Here is a 22,102-nt window from a genome sequence, read left to right on the forward strand (position 1 = left end):
CAGATCCCTTACTACCTGGGATGATATGTTCTGGGGGTCTCGCGTCCCCCCTGCACACCTGGGCAGAGCTACAAACAGCAAATCAGATGCCACCCATTCAAGTCAATGGAAAAAATGGAAAAGGCTGCCATTCTCACAGTAATCAAGCCAGAGTCCCCACACTTGGCACAGGTGGTCACTTGGTGACCGAGGTTACAAATCCAGGACAAGTGGGCGGGGCATACAACAGCCAATCAAATTTCAGCCATTCATTTTGAATGGGAAATGGGAAACTGCAGTTATTCTTAGACTGTTAATCGCAGGGTTCTCAAGCTTGCTACACTTGGTCACTGGGTGCATGCGATTAAGATTCAGGAAAGTGGGTGGAGCCTACAACAGCCAAACAAAATTCACCTATTTATTTTCAAGGGGAATATTTAAACTGCTGCTATTCTTACACTGTTAATGGCAGAGTTCTCAAACTTTGCACAGTTGGTCTCTGGGTGACTGGGATTAAGATTTTGGAAGGTGGGTGGAGCCTACAACAGCCAATATAAATTCACCTTTCAATTTTCAAAGGGAATATATAAGCTGCTACTATTCTTATACTGTTAAAAGCAGATGCCTCAAACCTGGTACAGTCGGTCACTGGGTGATTAGGGTCCAAATTCAGAAAGGGGGGCGGAGCCACAAACAGCCAATCAGATTTGTTTATTTTTCAATGGGAATATACAGTATTTTTACCAAGTATTGGTACCAAGGACCCCAAAGCTGATAAACTTGATAATTGATGACTGTATGTCAAGGTTAGAAAAAGTGGGCGGCGCCAACAACTTATTTTTTTACATGGCAGGGTTCCCAAACTTGACACAATTGGCCACTGGGTGACTGGGATTAATATTCAGAAATGTGGGTGGAGCCTACAACAGCCAATCAATATTCACCTATTGATTTTCAAGGGGAATATTTACATTGCTACCATTCTTACACTGTTAATGGCAGAGGCCTCAAACCTGATACAGTCAGTTATTGGGTGTCTGGGGTCTCAAATTCACTAAAGGGGGTGGAGCCACAAACAGCCAATCAGATTTGTTATATTGATTTCAGCCATTCTGTTATTGGCAGGGTTCTCAAACTTGACACAGTTGGCCACTTGGTGACTGGGTGACTTTTGATTTTCAAGGGGAATATTTACATTGCTGCCATTCATACACTCTTAATGGCAGAGGCCTCAAATCTGGTACAGTCAGTCACTGGGAGACTGGGGTTTAAACTCTGAAAAGGGAGCGGGCCAAAAACAGACAATCAGATTTGTTTAATTTCAATGGTAAAATGCAACTTATTGATGCCAAGGACCGCAAAGCTCATAAACTTGGTCACTAAGTGACTGTATGTCAAGGTTAGAAATAGTGGGCAGAGCATGGGAAAATATAAATTGCAGCTATTCTTACACTGTTAATGGCAGGGTTCTCAAATTTGACACAGTTGGTCGCTGGGTGACTGGGATTAATATTTGAAAAAAGTAGGTGGAGCCTACAAGAGCCAATCAAAATTCACCTATTGATTTTCAAGGGGAATATTGAAACTGCTGTCATTCTTACACTGTTAATGGCAGAGGCCTCAAACCTGCTACAGTCGGTCATCAAGTGACTGGGGCTCAAATTCACTAAAGGGGTGGAGCCACATACAGCCAATCAGATTTGCTTTTCTGGATAAACTGCTTCCATTCACATTTTGATGCCAGGAACCCAAAAGCTCACAAACTTGGTCATTGAGTGACTGTGTGTCAAGGTTACAAAAAGTGGGTGGAGTCAAAAACAGATTTTTCTGGGAAATTGTAAACTGCAGCCCTTCTTCACTGTTAATGGCAGGGTTCTCAAACTCTGCACAGCTGGTAGTGAGTGGGTGAGTGGGATTAATATTCAGAAAAGTGGGTGGAGCCTAAAAAAGCCAATCAAAATCACCTGTTGATTTTCAAGGGGAATATTAAAATTGCTGCCATTCTTGCACTTTTAATGGAACAAGCCTCAAACCTGGTACAGTTAATCATTGGGGTTCATATTCAGAAAAGGGGACAGAGCCACAAGCAGTTTCACTCCTTGGGAAAATACAAATTATTGATGCCAAGGACCCCAAAGCTCACAAACTTGGTAATTGAGTGACTGTGTGTCCAGATTACAAAAAGTGGGCGGAGCCAAAACAAATTTCTTCTTACACTGTTTATGGCAGGGTTCCCAAACTTTGCCCAGATGGTCACTGGGTGACTGAGATTAATATTCAGGGAAGTGGGTGGAGCCTATAATAGCCAATCAAAATTCACCTGTTGATTTTCAAGGGGAATATTTAAATTGCTGCCATTTTTACACTGGTAATAGCAGGTGCCTCAAACCTGTTACAGTTGGTCATTGAGTGACTGGAGTTCAAATGCTGGAGAGGGGCGCAACCACAAACAGCCAATCTGAGTTGTTTAATTTCTATGGGAATATACAAATTATTGATGCTAAAGACCCCAAAGCTCACACACTTGGTCATTGAGTGTTTGTGCGTTAGGGTTAGAAAAAGTGGGCGGAGCCAACACCAGTCAAACACATACACGGGCAACGCCGGGTCATCAGTGGGTGGAGACAAATACAAATTTCACTGGGAAAATGTAAACTGCAGCCATTCTTACACTGTTAATGGCAGGGTTCTTAAACTTTGCACAGTTGGTCACTCAGTGAATGGGATTAATATTCAGAAAAGTGGGTGGAGCCTACAAAAGTGAATAAAACTTCACCTATGGCTTTTAAAGGGAATATTTAATTGCTACCATTCTTGCACTGTTAATGGCACAGGCCTCAAACCTGGTACAGTTGGTCGTTGGGTGACTGGGGTTCAAATTCAGAAAAGGGGGTGGAGCCACAAACAGCCCATCAGATTTTTTAATTTCAATGCAAATTATTGATGCCAAAGACCACAAAGCTCACAAACTTGGTCATTAAGTAATTGTGTGTTAGGGTTAGAAAAAGTGGGTGGAGCCGACACCAGCCAAATACATACCCGAGCAACGCCGGGCAATCAGCTAGTATAAAATAAAACTGTGGAATATCTAAAAAGTCATTTTTTAGGAGGAGGAGGAGGATAGATACAATTGTTTATTTCATTAGTTTATTTTCACCTCGGATGTCCTTTAACCCCCTTGCCGGTCCAATTCCCGTGGTAAGGGGGCAGCGCAGCACTTTTTATTTTTATTTTTTAAAATCATGTAGCGCGCCCAGGGCTCGCTACATGATAGCCGCTGAGCGGCAGCATCCCGCCACCCTCTCCGATCGCCTCCAGCGATCAGAGTAAGCAGGAAATCCCGTTCAGAACGGGATTTCCTGCTGGGTCTGCCCGGTCGCCATGGTGACGGGGCGGGATGACGTCACCGACGTCATGGACATCGGGACGTCAGAGGGGATCCCGATCCACCCCTCAGCGCTGCCTGGCACTGATTGGCCAGGCTGCGCAAGGGGTCTGGAGGGGGGGGGGCGGAGCGGTGGGTAGCGGCGAATCGGCGGCGACCGGAATATGCACGCAGCTAGCAAAGTGCTAGCTGCGTGCAATAAAAAAAATTATGCAAATCGGCCCAGCGGGGCCTGAGAAATCCTCCTGTGCAGGTTACCCCGAGCTGAGCTCGGAATAACGGGCAAGGAGGTTAAACCAATTCTCCAACCCACTGCAGTTTTGAGTTACAGCATTCTTTAGCAATCAGCACCATTATTGGTTTTGATCTGACATTAATTAAAAGTTAAGTTTCAGCTTCAGTCCACTCTATATACTGTAAGCGTATATCTGTGTATTAGTTAAATTCAGGCGTGTGTTTAGATATATGAGAATACATAATCCAAATCTTGAAGAATGATTAGTTATGTACTAATAACTGTGATTGCTCTATCCCTCAGAGTTGGGAGCTAAGAAGTATCTATGAGGAAGTGTCTGAGATTTTTGAAGCAGAAGGTGAGATGCATTTGTCTGGGGCTCGTGGGACTTACACCAACACATCGCAGCAAAAAAGCAACGCTCCTATGCAAAGAAACGCCAATTCTACAAGCCCTTCTGTGAGATCGCAACATGACGGCTCTTCTTCTGTGAGGTCTCAGCAAAGGAGTATTTCTCCTTCTAGATCCTACCAGAGAAGTTCTTCACCCATAACAGCAGGCCAAAGAGGTTTCTCACCTGTGAGGTCTCAGCAAGGTAGCTCTTCTTCTCTAAGATCCCACCAAGAAAGCTCTACCTCCTCAAGATATCAGCAAAAAGATTCCTCCTCTTCAAGCTTCTTCCAAAAAGGCTCTTCTTTCGACTCCTACCAAAGAAACACCTCAGCTGCCAAAGTACAGCAACGAAGCTCTTCTCCAGTGAGAAATGATTCTCCTACGACAACCCAGCAGAGATACCACTCCAATTTCAAGACACAACAGAATTCTCCACAGTCAAGAAGTGTTTCTCCTGCCAGGAGTCAGACGAGGAGTCCTTCCCCTTTTGGAGATCATCAAAGAAGCTCTTCACCCACTAGAAGCCTTCAGAGAAGCACCTCTCCAGCTAGATCGCCCCAAAAACAAACAGAGTCTGGGAGTTTCTTTAGAAGACCTTCAGTATCAAAGCCAGGTCTGGTGATTCTTTGGCCATGACTGTACTGCTGAGTTTCTAAAATTATATTTCTAAAATGTTCATTAGAGATTAGCAATTTTGTTGATCGGTGTTGCCTAGCAAAACATTTTAGGGATAACAGGAAGTGGGGGCAATTTCTCACAAGGGGGGAAATTGAGAGTCCAATATAGTGTAGTATGTACTATAGTGGAGGTAATTTCAGTTGCATACGATCTCAACCATGGGTTACCACAAAGGCAACCACTGTACAAGCTGGTAGAGAGCACTTAAGCCACTTGGGTTAAGAAGTCACTCTTTGTAGTCCCTCCATCAAGAGGTAATGAAACAATTGGTAAATACAGAGGTGCCAACCAGAATAAAAAAAAACTAAAAACAGTTTTAGAAGGAGGTAGCAGTGGACTTACCTCCGTATTGAAGACACAAGTGGTTTACCATATTTTAGGGTAAAAAAAAACAGATTTGTAAAGTAAACTCCACTTGACATTCAGTCAAAAATGTGAGTATATCTGCACAAATGTTGGAGGCGCCGAGCTCACCAAGGTATTTGAGCAGATACTCTCACATTTTTGCCTTTAGAACCAGGTATATCCTACGGAAGTGAGCAAGTGATGTTTAGTGCAGTTGTCATCTAGATAGTTTCAATGTTCGTTTGCTTTCCAGTCTGCTGTCAGCACAGGAAGGAACTGGTAGTGGAGGGGCTAATGCCTCCTACACATGCAGCAATACAACCCCCCAGAGTGAACTAGTACCCATCATTGTAACACACTTTGGCTATATCACTACCAAATACCAGCTCCCAAACCCAGCACAACCTGCTTATCAAAGCATTCCCTGCCTACAATGTCCTCTTCCAACCAAAAAGTGCATACAGTTAAATGGGAAACTTTGATAAGTGTATATTTTACGCAGATTTGCCTAGAAGCATATATTGTCTCGTAGATGAAACAATCTAACAGTCTGTGTTCAGATGCCATTTGTATGTTTGTAGTACTTTGCTATGGGCAGTGCTGTTCTTTTTGGACTCTTTCATGCATGAGGCCTAATTTTTTTTTTCTGACTCTGGAATCAAACTCGTGACCTCATGCTTCACAGGAAGGGGCAGTACCTCTGGACCCCATCTGCAGACTTATAGTAATTTTTTTTCTTAACAAACCAATTTCATAATCCACTTTTTCATTTTGTTTTTTTCTACAGCAAACCCAGACAACAGAACCAGTACTTCCAAAGGACATGGAGATGTCTCCTGGTCAGGGACATCGAAAGTGTCCTCACACAGTCCACCGCGTTCATACCAGCAAGGCCCCAACCTTGCCGTCTCCCGCAGACTCACTTCATCCACCAGCTCCCTTGATTCTGAATGCAGCCCGCGGGGAATTGCCGATCGGGTAAATTATAGCATGCTTGCCGACATACCGCAAGCTAAACGCCTGAGAGCTGACCTAAACCGCCTTGATAAAAAGTCCAGGTGGCGCAGTCCGGGAAAAGCAGAGGTGGAGAGGATATTTGGTCAGGAACGAAAGTGAGTTATTACTATTATTTAGTATTTATATAGCACTGACATCTTCCGCAGCGCTGTACAGAGTACATAGTCATGTCACTGACTGTCCTCAGAGGAGCTCACAATCTAATCCTACCACAGTCATAGTCTAATGTCCTACCATATTATTATTATTATTATGTATTTATATAGCACTGACATCTTCTGCAGCACTTTACAGAGTACATAGTCATGTCACTGACTGCCCTCAGAGGAGCACACAATCTAATCCTACCACAGTCATAGTCTAATGTCCTACCATACAGGGGTGCAGCTAAGGTTTTTGTGGCCCCAAGCGGACTGTAGGAAGAGGCCCTATCCAATGGGTGTGGCTATCCCGCGTAAGTGGGCGTGGCCATGGCATGTGGGTGGAGCGGGAGGGCGGATTGAGGCGGGGCTGTTTGCGGGGAAAAATTTATGTGGGAGTGATTGGGCGTGGCCATGACATTGTATAGGCGGAGCTTAACCATAGCACAGCAAATATAGCCAACTATGACCATTAAATAATAAATGCAGCAACAGTTACCCCAGACACCAGAGAATAAAAACGCAATTTGTGCAACATTTCAGCAGAAAACAAACACAATTTGGCCCACATTTCACCAGAAATCAAACGCAATTTGGCCCACATTTCAGCAGAAATCAAATGCAATTTGGGCCACATTTCAGCAGAAATCAAACGCAATTAGGGCACATTTTCAGCAGAAATCAAACGCAATTAGGGCACATTTTCAGCAGAAATCAAACGCAATTTGGGCACATTTTCAGCAGAAATCAAACGCAATTTGGGCACATTTTCAGCAGAAATCAAAAGCAATTAGGGCACATTTTCAGCAGAAATCAAACGCAATTAGGGCACAGTTTAGCAGAAATCAAACGCAATTAGGGCACATTTTCAGCAGAAATCAAACGCAATTTGGGCACATTTTCAGCAGAAATCAATCGCAAGTTGGGCACATTTTCAGCAGAAATCAAACGCAATTAGGGCACATTTTCAGCAGAAATCAAACGCAATTAGGGCACATTTTCAGCAGATATCAAACGCAATTTGGGCACATTTTCAGCAGATATCAAACGCAATTTGGGCACATGTTCAGCAGATATCAAACACAATTTGGGCACATTTTCAGCAGATATCAAACGCAATTTGGGCACATGTTCAGCAGATATCAAACGCAATTAGGGCACATTTTCAGCAGATATCAAACGCAATTTGGGCACATGTTCAGCAGACATCAAACGCAATTTGGGCACATTTTCAGCAGATATCAAACGCAATTTGGGCACATTTTCAGCAGAAATCAAATGGAATTAGGGCACATTTTCAGCAGAAATCAAATGGAATTAGGGCACATTTTCAGCAGATATCAAACGCAATTTGGGCACATTTTCAGCAGAAATCAAATGGAATTAGGGCACATTTTCAGCAGAAATCAAACGCAATTAGGGCACATTTTCAGTAGAAATCAAACGCAATTAGGGCACATTTTCAGCAGATATCAAACGCAATTAGGGCTGCAAAAAGAAAAGAATTTACTCACCTGGCACTGGCAGAAGTCTTCTCTCTCCGTCTCCTCTCCTGGCCGGCTCCTCAGGCGCGCAGTTCCCACGGAGCTCCCTCCCTCCTCCAATCTCCCACGCTGATTGAATGCAGGGCTACGGGAAGATGGCCACCCGAAGCCCTGTACTGGAGACATAAATTGTCTCCAGAGCAGGGCTTCGGCGGCGGCCATCTTCCCGTAGCCCTGCTCTGCTCTGCCAGCCCCGCGGGGCTGCGGGAAAACAGTAACGTCACGCCGGCGTCACAGAGCCGCCGAGGCCCCTAAGTCCTTGAGGCCCCAAGCGGCCGCTTGGTTTGCTTGGTGCCTCGCGGCGCCCCTGCTACCATATTATTATTATTATTATTATGTATTTATATAGCACTGACATCTTCTGCAGCAATTTACAGAGTATATAGTCACGTCACTGACTGTCCTCAGATGGGCTCACAATCAGGGGCGTAACAATAGACCCTGCAAGGGATGCCTCCGCAGGGGGGCCCAGAGACTGACAAGCAACTAAGGGCATGTAGAGGAAACGTATTCTACTCTCATACCATTGTTATGTTAACTGCATGGATGTGTCCACTACACAGATAAGGAATCATATACACTTTGGAATTTGTACACTGTCCCTGCTCCCTAGGGTTCGTAAAAAAACATCTGTCTCACACTGCAGCAGTTCTGATGACTTCATGTACAACGTTACAAACAAAGGAGTCACAGTTGGAAAAAAAGTTGTAGAGTGTCCCTCAGAAGAGATTCCTAGATTCTTATCACACACACACAGGCTAGTGACCTTATGATGTCTAATTACTGGACAAAGTGGAATGGCACCCATATATATAGTAAAATTCAGTAAATTATTCAGGATACCCACTTTTCTGTTACATATTCAGCATTAGAAACACTTCCTGTATGTATATACTGCTGTATATTGATATGCAACCCCACCCTCCCAGTGATGTTTAGCGTGGGTTGTTTAGATATGTGAAAATTTCCTCCCAGAGCATTCTGGGAGAGCATGTATCTTTCTTGTACTGGCCCTGCCCCTGGAACACTCAGTTAACAAGCATTCCGCAGAGGTGCACCTGACAGGACCAAAGATGGACCTGTGACACATTTCAGAATATAATTTGGGGAGAGGAAAGATTTTAAAATGGGCAAAAACACTGACTTAATAATTTATTATTATTATTATTTATTTATATAGCGCCAATATATTCCGCAGCGCTTTACAAAGCACAGTAAGACAACACGGGAAACGTATAGGTACAACCAAAAAATGTACAGCAGAGTCTCAAGCAGCACAAATATTGCAACAAAAACAGTTCCTACAGTTCCTCTTTAACAAGTTCAAATTTTTGGTGTTTATCTGTTTTTGATTTTTTATAATGCCCTTTCCTGCTGTGACTGACCATTGTCATGTTATTGTGTTGATGGCTCTGTAGGACAGCGGAAGTTCTGGAAGCGTTCCTAGCCTTGGAGGCCGGACTTCTAGACAGCCTATCTGGGAAGAACAATTTATTACAATGGAGAAAAGCGAGAAGACAATCTACCCCGTGCCTTTACCCCGAGGTGAATGATTGCTGACAAATGTGTTAAGGCTCATACACACATCCAACTTAATGCACAACCAACCGCACAACATGACCAACCCCCCCACAACGAGTTGCTTACGTGGCAATTACGTACACACACGCCAACCAACGAAACAACCAACTCACCAAATACTATGCGTGTGAGCTAAATGACAAACTGCACAACATGTCTGCATTCAAAAACAGCAAAGTTGTTCAAAAGACTCGTACACACGTGCAAACCTGCATGATTGTTGGGCAGATTGATCCTCCGGTTGGATCGGGCAAACAACCTGTTATCAGGTGGTCTTCTGGCTGTTTGCCAGCTGTACACACGCCCAACTAAAGGTGGCCATACACTGGTCGATTTGCCATCAGATCGACCAACAGATAGAGCGGATCTAATCAGAGAGGGATCGTATGGCTGCCTTTACTGCAAACAGATTGTGAATCGATTTCAGCATGAAATCGATTCACCATCTGTGAAGCTGCCACCCCTCCCCCCCCCCCCCCCCCCCTGCATACATTACCTGCTCCAGCCGGCGCGAGTCCCCCGGTCTCCGATGTCTTCTTCTCCGCGCTCGGCTCCAGGGCTCCAGCTTCACTGTACTTCCTGCCGGGACAGGAAGTGAAGCCAGCCGGAGCCCAGCGGAGAAGAAGACAGCGGAGACCAGGGGACTCGTGCCAGCGGAGCAGGTAACGTATTCCCGTTAGCGTCGGTCGTCGGGCATTCGAACGCCGCTATCGACGCACCCCCGACCTGCCGGCACTCAAGCAAAGTCTTCTGCATGGACGGCTCGACGGGAACGATTGATTTCGGATGGAAATTGATCATTCTGTCAGCGTTTGCGCAACGATTTCACAACAGATTCGATCACAGTGATCGAATCTGCTGTATATCAGCGGGAAAATCGTTAGGTGTATGGGCCCCTTTAAGGTGCGTACACACGCACTTTTGTAACAAACGACGGGTCCGTCAGACCCTCCCAATAGTGCGTGTGTATGCACCTTTAACTTCCAACAGACAAGTTTGCAAAATAGTTGGACAGATTGTTGCTGAGGGCACTTTCACACTAGCTAATGCGTGCATGCAGCATAAATTGCGGAATGACGTCGGGAAATTATGGTTCAACGCTTATCAGCGGCGCTAGTTCTAATTCACCCAACGGGGAAAATCCTGCGCCGGACGAAATAAAAGCTCCCAGATGCGTTACAATGTAATGCTCTGGAACGCTTTGCCTAATGTGAACGGTAACATGATAGACTTTCAATAGACTTTCATGTTACCTTTCTAACTGCATCGCAGGAGCGGATCAGCTCCTAGTGTGAAAAAGCCCTAAGTGTGTTTGTGCCTTTAACCACTTGAGGATCGCAGTGTTGAACCCCCTAAAGACCAGGCCATTTCTCATTAAATTGGCCACTGCAGCTTTAAAGGGCAAGCTGCAGGGTCACACGACACAGCACAAATGTGATCCCCCCCCCCTTTTTCTCCCCACCAACAGAGCTCTCTGTTGGTGGGATCTGATCACCCCCCATATGTTTGTTTGTTTATTTTTTATTGTTTGTGTGTTTTTTTTTTTATAAAAAAAATGTTTTATTTTAATAAAAAAAAATTGTTTTTTTTATATAAAAAAGGTGTTTTTTTAACTATTGTAACCCCCCCCCCCTCCCTCCTCTGCCAGCCAATCCCCGTGATCAGCTGTCATAGGCTTCAGCCTATGACAGCCGATCACCTCTGTGCCTCAGGAGGGGACAGCCGTGTTACACGGCTGTCCCCAGTACAGCACTGCCTTAGATCGCAACTCTGTACGGGTAATTAGACGGCTGACTAAGACTGAAGGCGGAGCTCCGCTCCGCCTACCAACAGGAGATGTGCGAGCAGCCTGCGCGCAATCTCCTGCAAAACTGAGCCCCAGGACTTTACGTCGATTGGCGTTAGGCGGTCCTGGGGCTGCCGCCGCGGCCACGCCCATCGGCGTGATGCGGTCAGCTAGCAGTTAAACAAATAAAAAGAAATTAGCAGCACCAGGGTGTCACTAGACTTAATAGCGCCCCCCTACAAAAATGGTAGTATGGGGCCCCCTTGGTCCCCGAACCCCATGCGGGTCACGTGATCAGGAGGCGAAGAATGGCAGCAGAGAGTGCTCTGCTGTGAAGCGGGAAATAATTACAGACACTCCCACTACTCTGCATGGTGGGAGTGTGTGATTTGGTTGTACTTGCGGATGGGAAAAGAGAGGAGGAAGGGCCCCCAAACCCTCTGGGCCCCCCTGTGATGGCGGAGGTCGCAGGGGTGATTGTTTCGCCCATGAGAAGCACGCTGTGGGAAGTAGTAATGAATTAATTTTCACCACAAGCAGTGCAATACTGGAGCGACGAGAGGGAGGTATTCTTTGTGGGGCAGCATGATTGCTTCTTGTTTATTAATTCATTTTAAATCAGTTGCACAATGGAATCTTCTCTTCCCCTAAAATAAATGTTCCTTTAATGAATGACCACGTTGAAATTAAATGACAACATGACAAGTTCCAATCTACCGTTGGCAGGATTCTCTGCGCATGCGTCAGGAGCTGAAGTTACGAAGAGGAAGTCTTCATCCGCCTCCGAGAACAGACATGGTGAGGACCTGTCAGCGGTGAAATAATCCTCTGCCGTCGTAAACTCAGCGCCAAAAACTAGAAAAACGACCTTGTTCATAAGCTGTAATGAATGTGATGAAGGAAGCACCCACCATACCTTTAAAACTCCCTTTATTAATTAGCTGGGAAATACGATACAGTGGGTGTGACAGAATGAACCCTGACAGCTGTTCTGCAAGTTTTGTTGCTTTGTCAGAGGCTATACACTGACGAAGCGACAAAGCTCGCGAAACAGCTGTCAGTCTACATTCTGTCACCGCCACTGTTGACCACTGTATCGTATTGCCCAGCTGACCAATAAAGGGAGTTTGAATGTTACGGTACCTCTGTCATCTCCTTCAGTACACATTACTGGATTTTACCGTACTTTTCAAGGTGTTTTTATTGCAAAATGAAAACAATAGAGTAACATTACAGTTTAAAGTGGACCTGAACTCTTGCATAGGACAGAAGGAAAACATATAGAAATGCACCCTGTATGTGTTTAGAAAGTTCATCTTGTCTTATTCCCACTTATAAGTGGCTAAGCAGAAGTTGTAATTTGAACCCTCCGCTGTGTCAGCTGTCTGCCATGGCAGATAGCTAATTGGTGAACACAGGATGTCTGCTTCCATGAAAGCAGGAAGAAGACACATTGCAGATGTATTGCAGGATCTGTATCAACTGTAACCAAGAAATGTTTTTCTTTAACCACTTCAGCCTACAGCTTCGAAAATCTTATGCATCCGAGCAATGTTCACCTCCCATTCATTCGCCAATAACTTTATCGCTACTTATCACAATGAATTGATCTATATCTTGTTTTTCCGCCACCAATTAGGCTTTCTTTGGGGGGTACATTTTGCTAAGAGCCACTTTACTGTAAATGCATTTTAACAGGAAGATTAAGATAGAAATGGAAAAAATTTATTATTTCTCAGTTTTTGGCCATTATAGCTTAAAATTAATACATGCTACAGTAATTAAAACCCATGCGATTTATGTGCCCATTTGTCCCGCTTATCACACCATTTAAATTACGTCCCTATCACAATTTATGGCGCCGATATTTTATTTAGAAATAAAGGTGCATTTTTTCAATTTGCGTCCATCACTATTTACAAGCTTATAATTTTAAAAAATGTAATAAGATACTCTCTTGACATGTATATTTAAAAAGTTCAGACCCTTAGGTAACTATTTATGTAGTTTTTTTTTTTTTAATTGTAATTTTTTTTATTTTTTTTTAATAAAAAAATGTATTTGGGTAATTTTAGTTTGGGAGGTAAATAGCTCATTTTAGATGTAATATAATGTGTTTATTTATTTAATAAATGTATGTGGGTGCAGTTTACTATTTGGCCACAAGAAGGCCACATTCAAAAAAGTCCTGGATGCGAACGATTGCGCATCGAGGAAGGACAAAGAGGCTGGGGAAGCTCTGTATGGGCAGAAATACCGCGCTCTCTGATGAGAAAGCGTCGGTATTTCTGACGGGGACTTAGATCGGTGAATGGGAATTATATTCCCTTTCACTGATCGGGGGGGCAACGGGAGGCAGCGGGAGCGCGTGCGGGCGCGCGCCCGATATGGCTGCAGCAGCAGTGCCTATCTGGACGGATATATCCGTCCAGATAAGGCGAAGTGGTTAAAAGACATCCGAGGTGAAAATAAAGTGATGAGTAATTGTAATGATTGTAATTTTCCTCCTTCTCCTAAAAATGACTTTTTTTTAGATATCTCACAGTTTTATTTTATATTTAAATCTAGTTTCATTGTCTCTGTTCAATGACACCTTTATTGCAGTATGGCAGAGCTTAAATCTATTAACTATTAACTCATTTTATCTATTTCCTGCTCTCAGAAGCCATTTACTGACAGGAAAGTGTTTTATGGCTGTAATTACTTATCAGTGAGGCTTAAGGTCCGTACACACGCCGGACTGCAGGCAACGACAGGTCCGTCGTCACCTCCCGCTGGGCGGGCGTTCCAGCGCCAGTCCGGCGTGTGTACAGTCTGTCTGCAGACTGATACGGCTGTTTCTGAGCGATCCGCCCGGCAGATCGCTCAGAAACAGCCGTATCAGTCCGCCGACAGACTGTACACACGCCGGACTGTCTGCTGAAAACCCGCCCGGCGGGAGGTGACGACGGACCTGTCGTTGCCTGCAGTCCGGCGTGTGTACGGACCTTTATGCTATAGTCCGACCCGGTCAGAAACTGTTACTTGCATGCCTGATGTTTAACTCTTTCAGGCAGAGAAAGAAAAAAAGGAACACAGCCTAGTTATTTGTGTGCTAGGCACTGTACATACATGTCTATCGCATCATGTCACATGTCACCTCGGGTGTCCTTTAAAGCTTATTATGCTTTTGCTTATCTTTTAGAGCAAGAAGGAAGTTCTGAGTTCAGGTCCACTTTAAAGTGAAATTTTACATACTTCGCCTTACAGGTTTCACATTTCAGTGAAAACGGAACAGTATAAAACCTCAGTATAAAAGAAGCAAATACCGGTGCAATCACAGCAATCTGATAACAGGATATAACGATACAAGTACAGAAAAAAAATGTTTCTGGATCATGTCAAAGATGTAAACAATTGGGCGATTCTCGTATAACTACGAGCGCACGGCACCATTACCCTCCCCGCCTGCTGCTCTAATCCCTGCAAGCCTCGGGTGCCAAACTTTTGTCTTTACTCCATGAATTATTTGTAAATAAACTGTAGGAATCTACGAGAGATTAGATTATACATAATATATATATACTGTATGTACCGGTTTGAACCAAAGACGAAGCACCCTCATGTATTTTACCAAATATATCAGTGGGAACATTAGAGAAAACACCTACCCTGCTCTTTGTTTCATTCTTCACTGCTCAGCCTGCTTCTAATCAGCCCTGATAAAATCCCCGACTGCGCATTCAGTCTGACTTTGCTAAGGAATCATTATAGCAGAGCCAGAAGGGGGCAGGCTTGGGCATGAAAAGACATCAGAGAAGACAGACTCAGCTATAATGATTTCTGAGCAAAGCAAGACTGAATGCTCAGTCAGGGATTTTATCAGGGCTGATAACAAGCAGGCTGAGCAGTGAAGGATGAAACAGAGAGCAGGTTAGGTGTTTTCTCTAATGTTCCCACTGATATATATGGTAAAATACATGGGGGTACTTCGTCTCTGGTTCACTTTAACCAGTACACTATCCAGCCACTTACCTAAGGAGAGGGAAGGCTCAGGTTCCTATAGAGCTTTCCCGCTCCTCTCCTGGTCCCCTTGTTCCATCACTGGCTCGCCCGGTAGCAGTATTCAACCGCTCTCTGCCACCACAGGAGGCTTTGGAAGTCTTCGGGAGCTCGGTTGCTCCCAAAGACGGGTGGCTTCCCACTGTGCCTGTGCGAGCGCCCTCTCTCAGCCACTCATGCAGGCGCAGTACAGAGCCGTCCGTTTTCAGGAGCACTCGGGCTCCCGAAGACTTCCGACGCCTCCTGCAGAGGGGGATTCAAACGGGAGTAGCGTCGCTGGAACCTGGGTACCGTGAGAATATCCAAAAGGCTCTATCGGACCCAGAGCCATCCCTCTCCTCAGGTATCTGTTTGGTTTTTGTTTTTTCTGTTTCCCATTCACTTTATTCCTTTTCCAGCTTGCTGAAACACTTGGAATATACAGAGATGATTGGATAATGAGGTTTTATTTTTCTTAGAGTGAAGTGTAGATATATATGTATATTAGGCTAAGTGCCTCAACCTTCAAGCAAGAAGAAGAAGTAGCGCCCTGCCCCCAGGGGCGGTCCTACACTTGCCACCGAGCTGGAGAGGTAAGCGGGCAGGAAGGGGGTATTGGGCACAGCGGCGGGGAGGTCTGCGCTCCCCCTCTAGCTTAAGTTCAGCAGCAGCCGCCGCTATTAGTAAGAGGCAGTGGGCGGGGATGACTCACCTCTTCCGCGTTCCAGCGTGCGTTCTACTGTCATCACTTCCTGCAATGCCGTCCACTTACAATACAGTGGGCGGCATTGCAGGAAGTAACGACAGTGGAACGCATGCTGGAACGCGGAAGAGGTGAGTCATCCCCACCCGCTGCCTCTTACTAATAGCTGCAACGGCTGCTGCAGAGCTTGAGCTGGAGGGGGAGTGCAGATGGGGGATCCAGGTGAGGGAGGGGGGGGTCCGACCCCCCTCCCCGCCGCTGTGCCCAATACCCCCTTCCTGCACGCTACCCTCTCATGTGGCATATGCTACGCCGCAGGTCCGCTAGTATATATATAGAAAGCTAAACACTTATTTGTTTCCCTGCACAGGGGTTCAACAGTTCAAGGTCTGCAGACACAAAGCCTCCCACGGCACAGTGGTCCTCTGGTTTAGGAGCATCAGACTCCAAATCACAGAAGATGAACAGTTCAAGAACAGTAGACTCAAGAAGTCGAGACTCCTCACCGCAAAGAGCAGTCACTTTAAGAAGCACGGGTGCTACAAATATGAAGAGCCGTGACCCCTCACCTCATCGGACCACTGGTTCAAGAGCACAGAGCAGCTTTACCCATAACCCACCACCACACCAGTCTAGTAGTTCAAAAGGAAAGGGTACCACGAGTCGTGACTCCTCACCACCATGGGCCAGCAGTTCAAGGGCATTGGGCACTAGGAGCCGCGACCCATCACCACATCGATCCAACGCTCGAAGTGCAAGAAGCTCCATGAGCCGCGACCCATCACCCCACCGGTCAAGGACAATGGGCGCCGTGAGTCGGGATTCCTCTCCTCACCGTTCCAGCAGTTCAAGAGCAAAGAGTTCAATGAGTCGTGACCCCTCACCTCACCGGTCCAGCAGCTCAAAAACATGGGGCACCATAATAAACCATGACTCTTCATCACATAGGTCTAGCACATCCAGGGCATGGGGAGCAATGAGCCGAGACCCATCACCCCAACGGCCTAGCAGCTCAAGGTCAGCCAGTGTCATAAGCCGTGAGCCATCACCACACAGGACCAACACTTCAAGACCACTAGGCACCATGAGCCAAGACCCATCTCCACACCGATCCAGCACATCAAGACCACTAGGCACCATAAGCCCAGATTCATCTCCACACCGATCCAGCACTTCAAGAGCACTAGGCACCATGAGCAGAGACCCATCTCCACACCGATCCAGCACCTCAAGAGCACTAGGCACCATGAGCAGAGACCCATCTCCACACCGATCCAGCACCTCAAGAGCACTAGGCACCATGAGCAGAGACCCATCTCCACACCGATCCAACGCTTCAAGAGCACTAGGCACCATGAGCAGAGACCCATCTCCACACCGATCCAGCACTTCAAGAGCACTAGGCACCATAAGCAGAGACCCATCTCCACACCGGTCCAACACTTCAAGACCACTAGGCACCATGAGCCGAGACCCTTCACCACACAGGACCAACACTTCAAGACCACTAGGCACCATGAGCCGAGACCCTTCACCACACAGGACCAACACTTCAAGACCACTAGGCACCATGAGCCGAGACCCTTCACCACACCGATCCAGCACTTCAAGACCACTAGGTGCCATGAGCCGTGACACATCACCCCACCGGCCTAGCAGCTCAAGATCAGCAGGTGCCATGAGCCGAGACCCATCTCCACACAGGTCCAGCACTACAAGAGCTCTAGGTTCCGTAAGCCGTGACCCATCACCCCACCGGGCTGGTAGTTCAAGATCAGCAGGCACAAGGAGTAGGGACTCTTCACCACATCGTCTAAGGAGTCAGGTGAGAAGATCTGTAGAAGGATCTGTTGGGGTGCTTTCACTCATGGTAGATTGAAGCTCCGCTTATCGTACTGGGCGGAAAAAAATTGATATCCATGACAGAAAAACAACTTTATTAAATTCAGTCTGTGTGTGTTTAACAGGGACGTGCAACAACTTCAGAGCCAGAGTGGATTAACCGGGATAGAATATTACGACCAACTGGATCCTATGAAAAGGTTGCGTATATATGTGGTGGTGTCCTAGTTTTTGCTAAATTACAATTGGCTTATTTAATTCATATACTGTATCTTACCGTTAGATTTATACAGAAAAATATACAGTACTTTGCGATTTCCAATTATTTATCTATCTGTTTTATAAAAGAGTGGGGATGGTCACTGGAATGCTAAGAATTGTGAGTTGATGCAAATTTTATGGAAACGTATGCACCTTGAAAATGCTGAGCTTCTAGTCAGCTGAGGTGGTCCAGAGTTAGAGGTACTGTCTCTGCCTGTGTAGCATGAAGGCGTGAGTTCAACTTTGGGGTCAGAAAAAAAGTAATTAAAGTGGTCCAGTGTTAATGCTTCTGCCTGTGAAGCATGAGGTCATGCATTTGACTCCTAGGTCAGGTTAAAAAAGTGTCAGCTTTTGTATTTGATCTGTCATTTCCAAGCTGCTTTTGGAAATGGACCTGAGCATCAACTGTCAATCTCTGCCCACCTCAAAACACAAGACTCATGAGACTTTACACCTAAGGTCACGTAAGGGGTGGGGCTATAGACTGTTCCTCTATCTGATTGTGTTGAATTTTTATCATATTGATTAATTGAATACATCCTAAGTATATTGATCATATTGATTGTAGTACACATATAACATCAGAGCGCTGTATAATTGGGGTTAAATGTTCCTCTATAAGTCTACAGGCTTACACACATGCAACTTTTCCACATGACCAACCCGACAACTTGACTGACCCCATGACAAACCGCCTGAACGACCAAGTCATTTGCATACTGTGCACACAAGCGAATGACGGACTGCACAACATGGCCGCAGTCAAAACCAGTACAATTTATTCAAACAACTTGTACACATTTGGCCAACTGCACGATATCAACCTAACAGTTGTGTGAGTCGATCCAATCCGGCAAACTGCCAGTTGTTCGTCTGGTCGTTTGTCACACGCCCAACTTCATTCAACAGACCTAGTTTGGATGATAGCTGGATGGAAAAGTTGCACGTGTGTATAAGCCTTCAAGCAGCCTTCAAGCAGGTTGAATTGTAGTCAAAGAGCAGCAGTAGCAGTAGCTCACATGCCATTTACATTGCTGCAAGGAGGAAATGAAACACTTGTGACCTTCATGCCAAGGCTATGGCTGCGCCTAAATGCTCAGTATAACAGTATCTCTTTTAATTCAATTAACCGGAGTAATTTAGGGCGAAAACTGGACAATACGTGAAGATTTGAAATCATGCTGAATGAGCACAGTCATACTGTGGGGAGAGCATACACAATGAGTCAGCACAAATAATATCCTGAATAGGATTTGCACCCGTGACTCTAGAGCAGGCATGAGCAAACTTGGCCCTACAGCTGTTGAGGAACTACAAGTCCCAGAATGCATTGCAGGTGTCTGACAGCCACAGTCAAGACTCATAAAGGCAAATGCATTGTGGGATTTGTAGTTCCTTAACAGCTGGAGGGCCAAGTTTGCCCATGCCTGATCTAGAGAGACAAGGCAGGGTGTGCTTGACTACTTAGCTAACCCACTGAGGCTTTCACACCGTAACAGTTGACAGCCTGGTGTATGTTGGCTATATAGGGCTGCCACAACACAATTGGCTCACAATTCACTAATATTAAAAGACAACTGAAGCAAGAGGGATATGGAGGCTGACATATTTACTTCCTGTTAAAGGACAACTGAAGCGAGGGGGATATGGAGGCTGCCATATTTACTTCCTGTTAAAGGGCAACTGAAGCGAGGGGGATATGGAGGCTGCCATATTTACTTCCTGTTAAAGGACAACTGAAGCGAGGGGGATATGGAGGCTGCCATATTTACTTCCTGTTAAAGAACAACTGAAGCGAGGGCGATATGGAGGCTGCCATATTTACTTCCTGTTAAAGGACAACTGAAGCGAGAGGGATATAGAGGCTGCCATATTTACTTCCTGTTAAAGGATAACTGAAGCGAGGGGAATATGGAGGCTGCCATATTTACTTCCTGTTAAAGGACAACTGAAGCGAGGGGGATATGGAGGCTGCCATATTTACTTCCTGTTAAAGGACAACTGAAGCGAGGGGGATATGGAGGCTGCCATATTTACTTCCTGTTAAAGGACAACTGAAGCGAGGGGGATATGGAGGCTGCCATATTTACTTCCTGTTAAAGGACAACTGAAGCGAGGAGGATATGGAGGCTGCCATATTTACTTCCTGTTAAAAGACAACTGAAGCGGGAGGGATATGGAGGCTGCCATATTTACTTCCTGTTAAAGGATAACTGAAGCGAGGGGGATATGGAGGCTGCCATATTTACTTCCTGTTAAAGGACAACTGAAGCGAGGGGGATATGGAGGCTGCCATATTTACTTCCTTTCAAAAAATGCACATTGCCTGGCTATCCTGCTGATCCTCTGCCTTTATCCTCCTCTGATCCGCTGCACTCAGGCCAGAGTCACACTTATTTGAATCGCATGTGTTTTAAAAAACGCATGAGAAAATTGACATAATGATAGTCTATGGGCTCTACAAAAAACGCGTTGGTTTTCGTCTTTTTCAATTTGTTTTTACATGCGTTTTTAAAATGCTCAACAAGTTAATTCTTCCTGCATACTGTATGCAGAACGCATGCGTTCTTCATGCAATGCTTATGTTTGTTACTCGATCACGCAACAATGGCTGAACAGATTTGAATGAAGTTTGGCACACACATAGTACATTACCTGGAATAACATCTAGGATACTTTTTATCCCCATTACCAAAAAGTGGGAGGAGACAAATACAAATTTCACTGAGCAAATGTAAACTGCAGACATTCTTACACTGTTAATGGCAGGGTTCTCACACTTTGCGCAGTTGGTCACTGGGTGACTGGGATTAATATTCAGAAAAGTGGGTGGAGCCTACAAAAGCCAATCAAAATTCACCTATTGATTTTCAAGGGGAATATTTCATTGCTGTCATTCTTGCACTGTTAATGGCACAAGCCTCAAACCTGGTACAGTTGGTTATTGGGTGACTGGGTTTCAAATTCAGAAAAGGGGGTGGAGCCACAAACAGCCAATCAGATTTGTTTAATTTCAAGGCAAATTATTGATGCCAAAGACCGCAAAGCTCACAAACTAGATCATTGAGAAATTAAGTTATTGGGCTCGATTCACAAAGCGGTGCTAACCCAGTTAGCACGCCTAAAAGACTTTAGGCGTGATAACCATTGCACCACACTGGTGAAAAGCCAGTTCAGGCGTGATAAGTTTAGGCATGATAAGTTTAGGCGTGATAAGTTTAGATAAGTTTAGATCGCGCGCAAAGTCCCGTGCGCAAAGCAGCGCCATTAAACTCTATGCGAAGTGCACCAGACTTTGCTAGCGCAAAACTTTTGATCAGCTGTGCACTGCGGTGCTAACCCAGTTGGTGCTTAAACTTATCATGCCTAAACTTATCACGCCTAAACTTATCACACCTAAACTTATCATGCCTAAACTTATCACGCCTAAACTTATCATGCCTAAACTTATCACACCTAAACTTATCATGCCTAAACTTATCACACCTAAACTTATCATGCCTAAACTTATCACGCCTAAACTTATCATGCCTAAACTTATCACGCCTAAACTTCTCACACCTAAACTTATCATGCCTAAACTTACCACACCTAAACTTACCACACCTAAACTTATCACACCTAAACTTACCACACCTAAACTTATCACACCTAAACTTATCACACCTAAACTTATCACACCTAAACTGAGTTTAGGCGTGATAAAGGGCTTTTCATCAGAGTGCTAACTGTTAGCACCGCTTTGTGAATCAAGCCTATTGTGTGTTAAGGGTAGAAAAAGTGGGTAGAGCCAAATACATACCCGGGCAACGCCGAGTCATCAGCTAGTTATAAATATTGCTTAAAAATGCAAACAGAAATGCATTAAAAAATGCACATAGAAAAACGTAAACACAGGAAAAAAACGCCAATAGCAGAAAACTGATGGTTTTCTGCATGGGCAAATGTGACCTTAGCCTTACGCCCCGTTTCCATGACAGCCGAATCCCGGAAGCCGTACCATGGATTCATGGCCACTTGCACGAAAACTGACAGCAATACCGGCCCAATCATTATGTCAAGCGATTCAAACAGCGGCTGCATTATCCCCTATGGCAGAGTTTTCCCGCACAATTTGCCTGTCGGGAAACTCTGTGGATTAGGCCCGATTTCCACGCTAGTGGAAACGGGCACTAATACTTTTAGCCATAGAC

General features: G+C 45.2%; 1 protein-coding gene across 1 annotated transcript in view; it reads left to right on the forward strand.

Annotated features, from left to right (window-relative positions):
• The window catches only part of LOC137533401 (serine/arginine repetitive matrix protein 5-like), a 39,259-nt gene that overhangs the window by 7,469 nt on the left and 9,688 nt on the right, over nt 1-22,102 (forward strand). Inside the window, exons 4-9 of the mRNA XM_068254802.1 lie at nt 3,903-4,605; nt 5,803-6,127; nt 9,135-9,261; nt 11,810-11,881; nt 16,177-17,631; nt 17,774-17,848. Of these exons, the coding sequence (XP_068110903.1) occupies nt 3,903-4,605; nt 5,803-6,127; nt 9,135-9,261; nt 11,810-11,881; nt 16,177-17,631; nt 17,774-17,848 (2,757 nt within the window). The remainder of the gene's footprint in view (nt 1-3,902; nt 4,606-5,802; nt 6,128-9,134; nt 9,262-11,809; nt 11,882-16,176; nt 17,632-17,773; nt 17,849-22,102) is intronic.

The sequence above is a fragment of the Hyperolius riggenbachi genome, chromosome 9 (assembly GCF_040937935.1).
Source record: "Hyperolius riggenbachi isolate aHypRig1 chromosome 9, aHypRig1.pri, whole genome shotgun sequence".
Lineage (NCBI taxonomy): Eukaryota > Metazoa > Chordata > Amphibia > Anura > Hyperoliidae > Hyperolius > Hyperolius riggenbachi.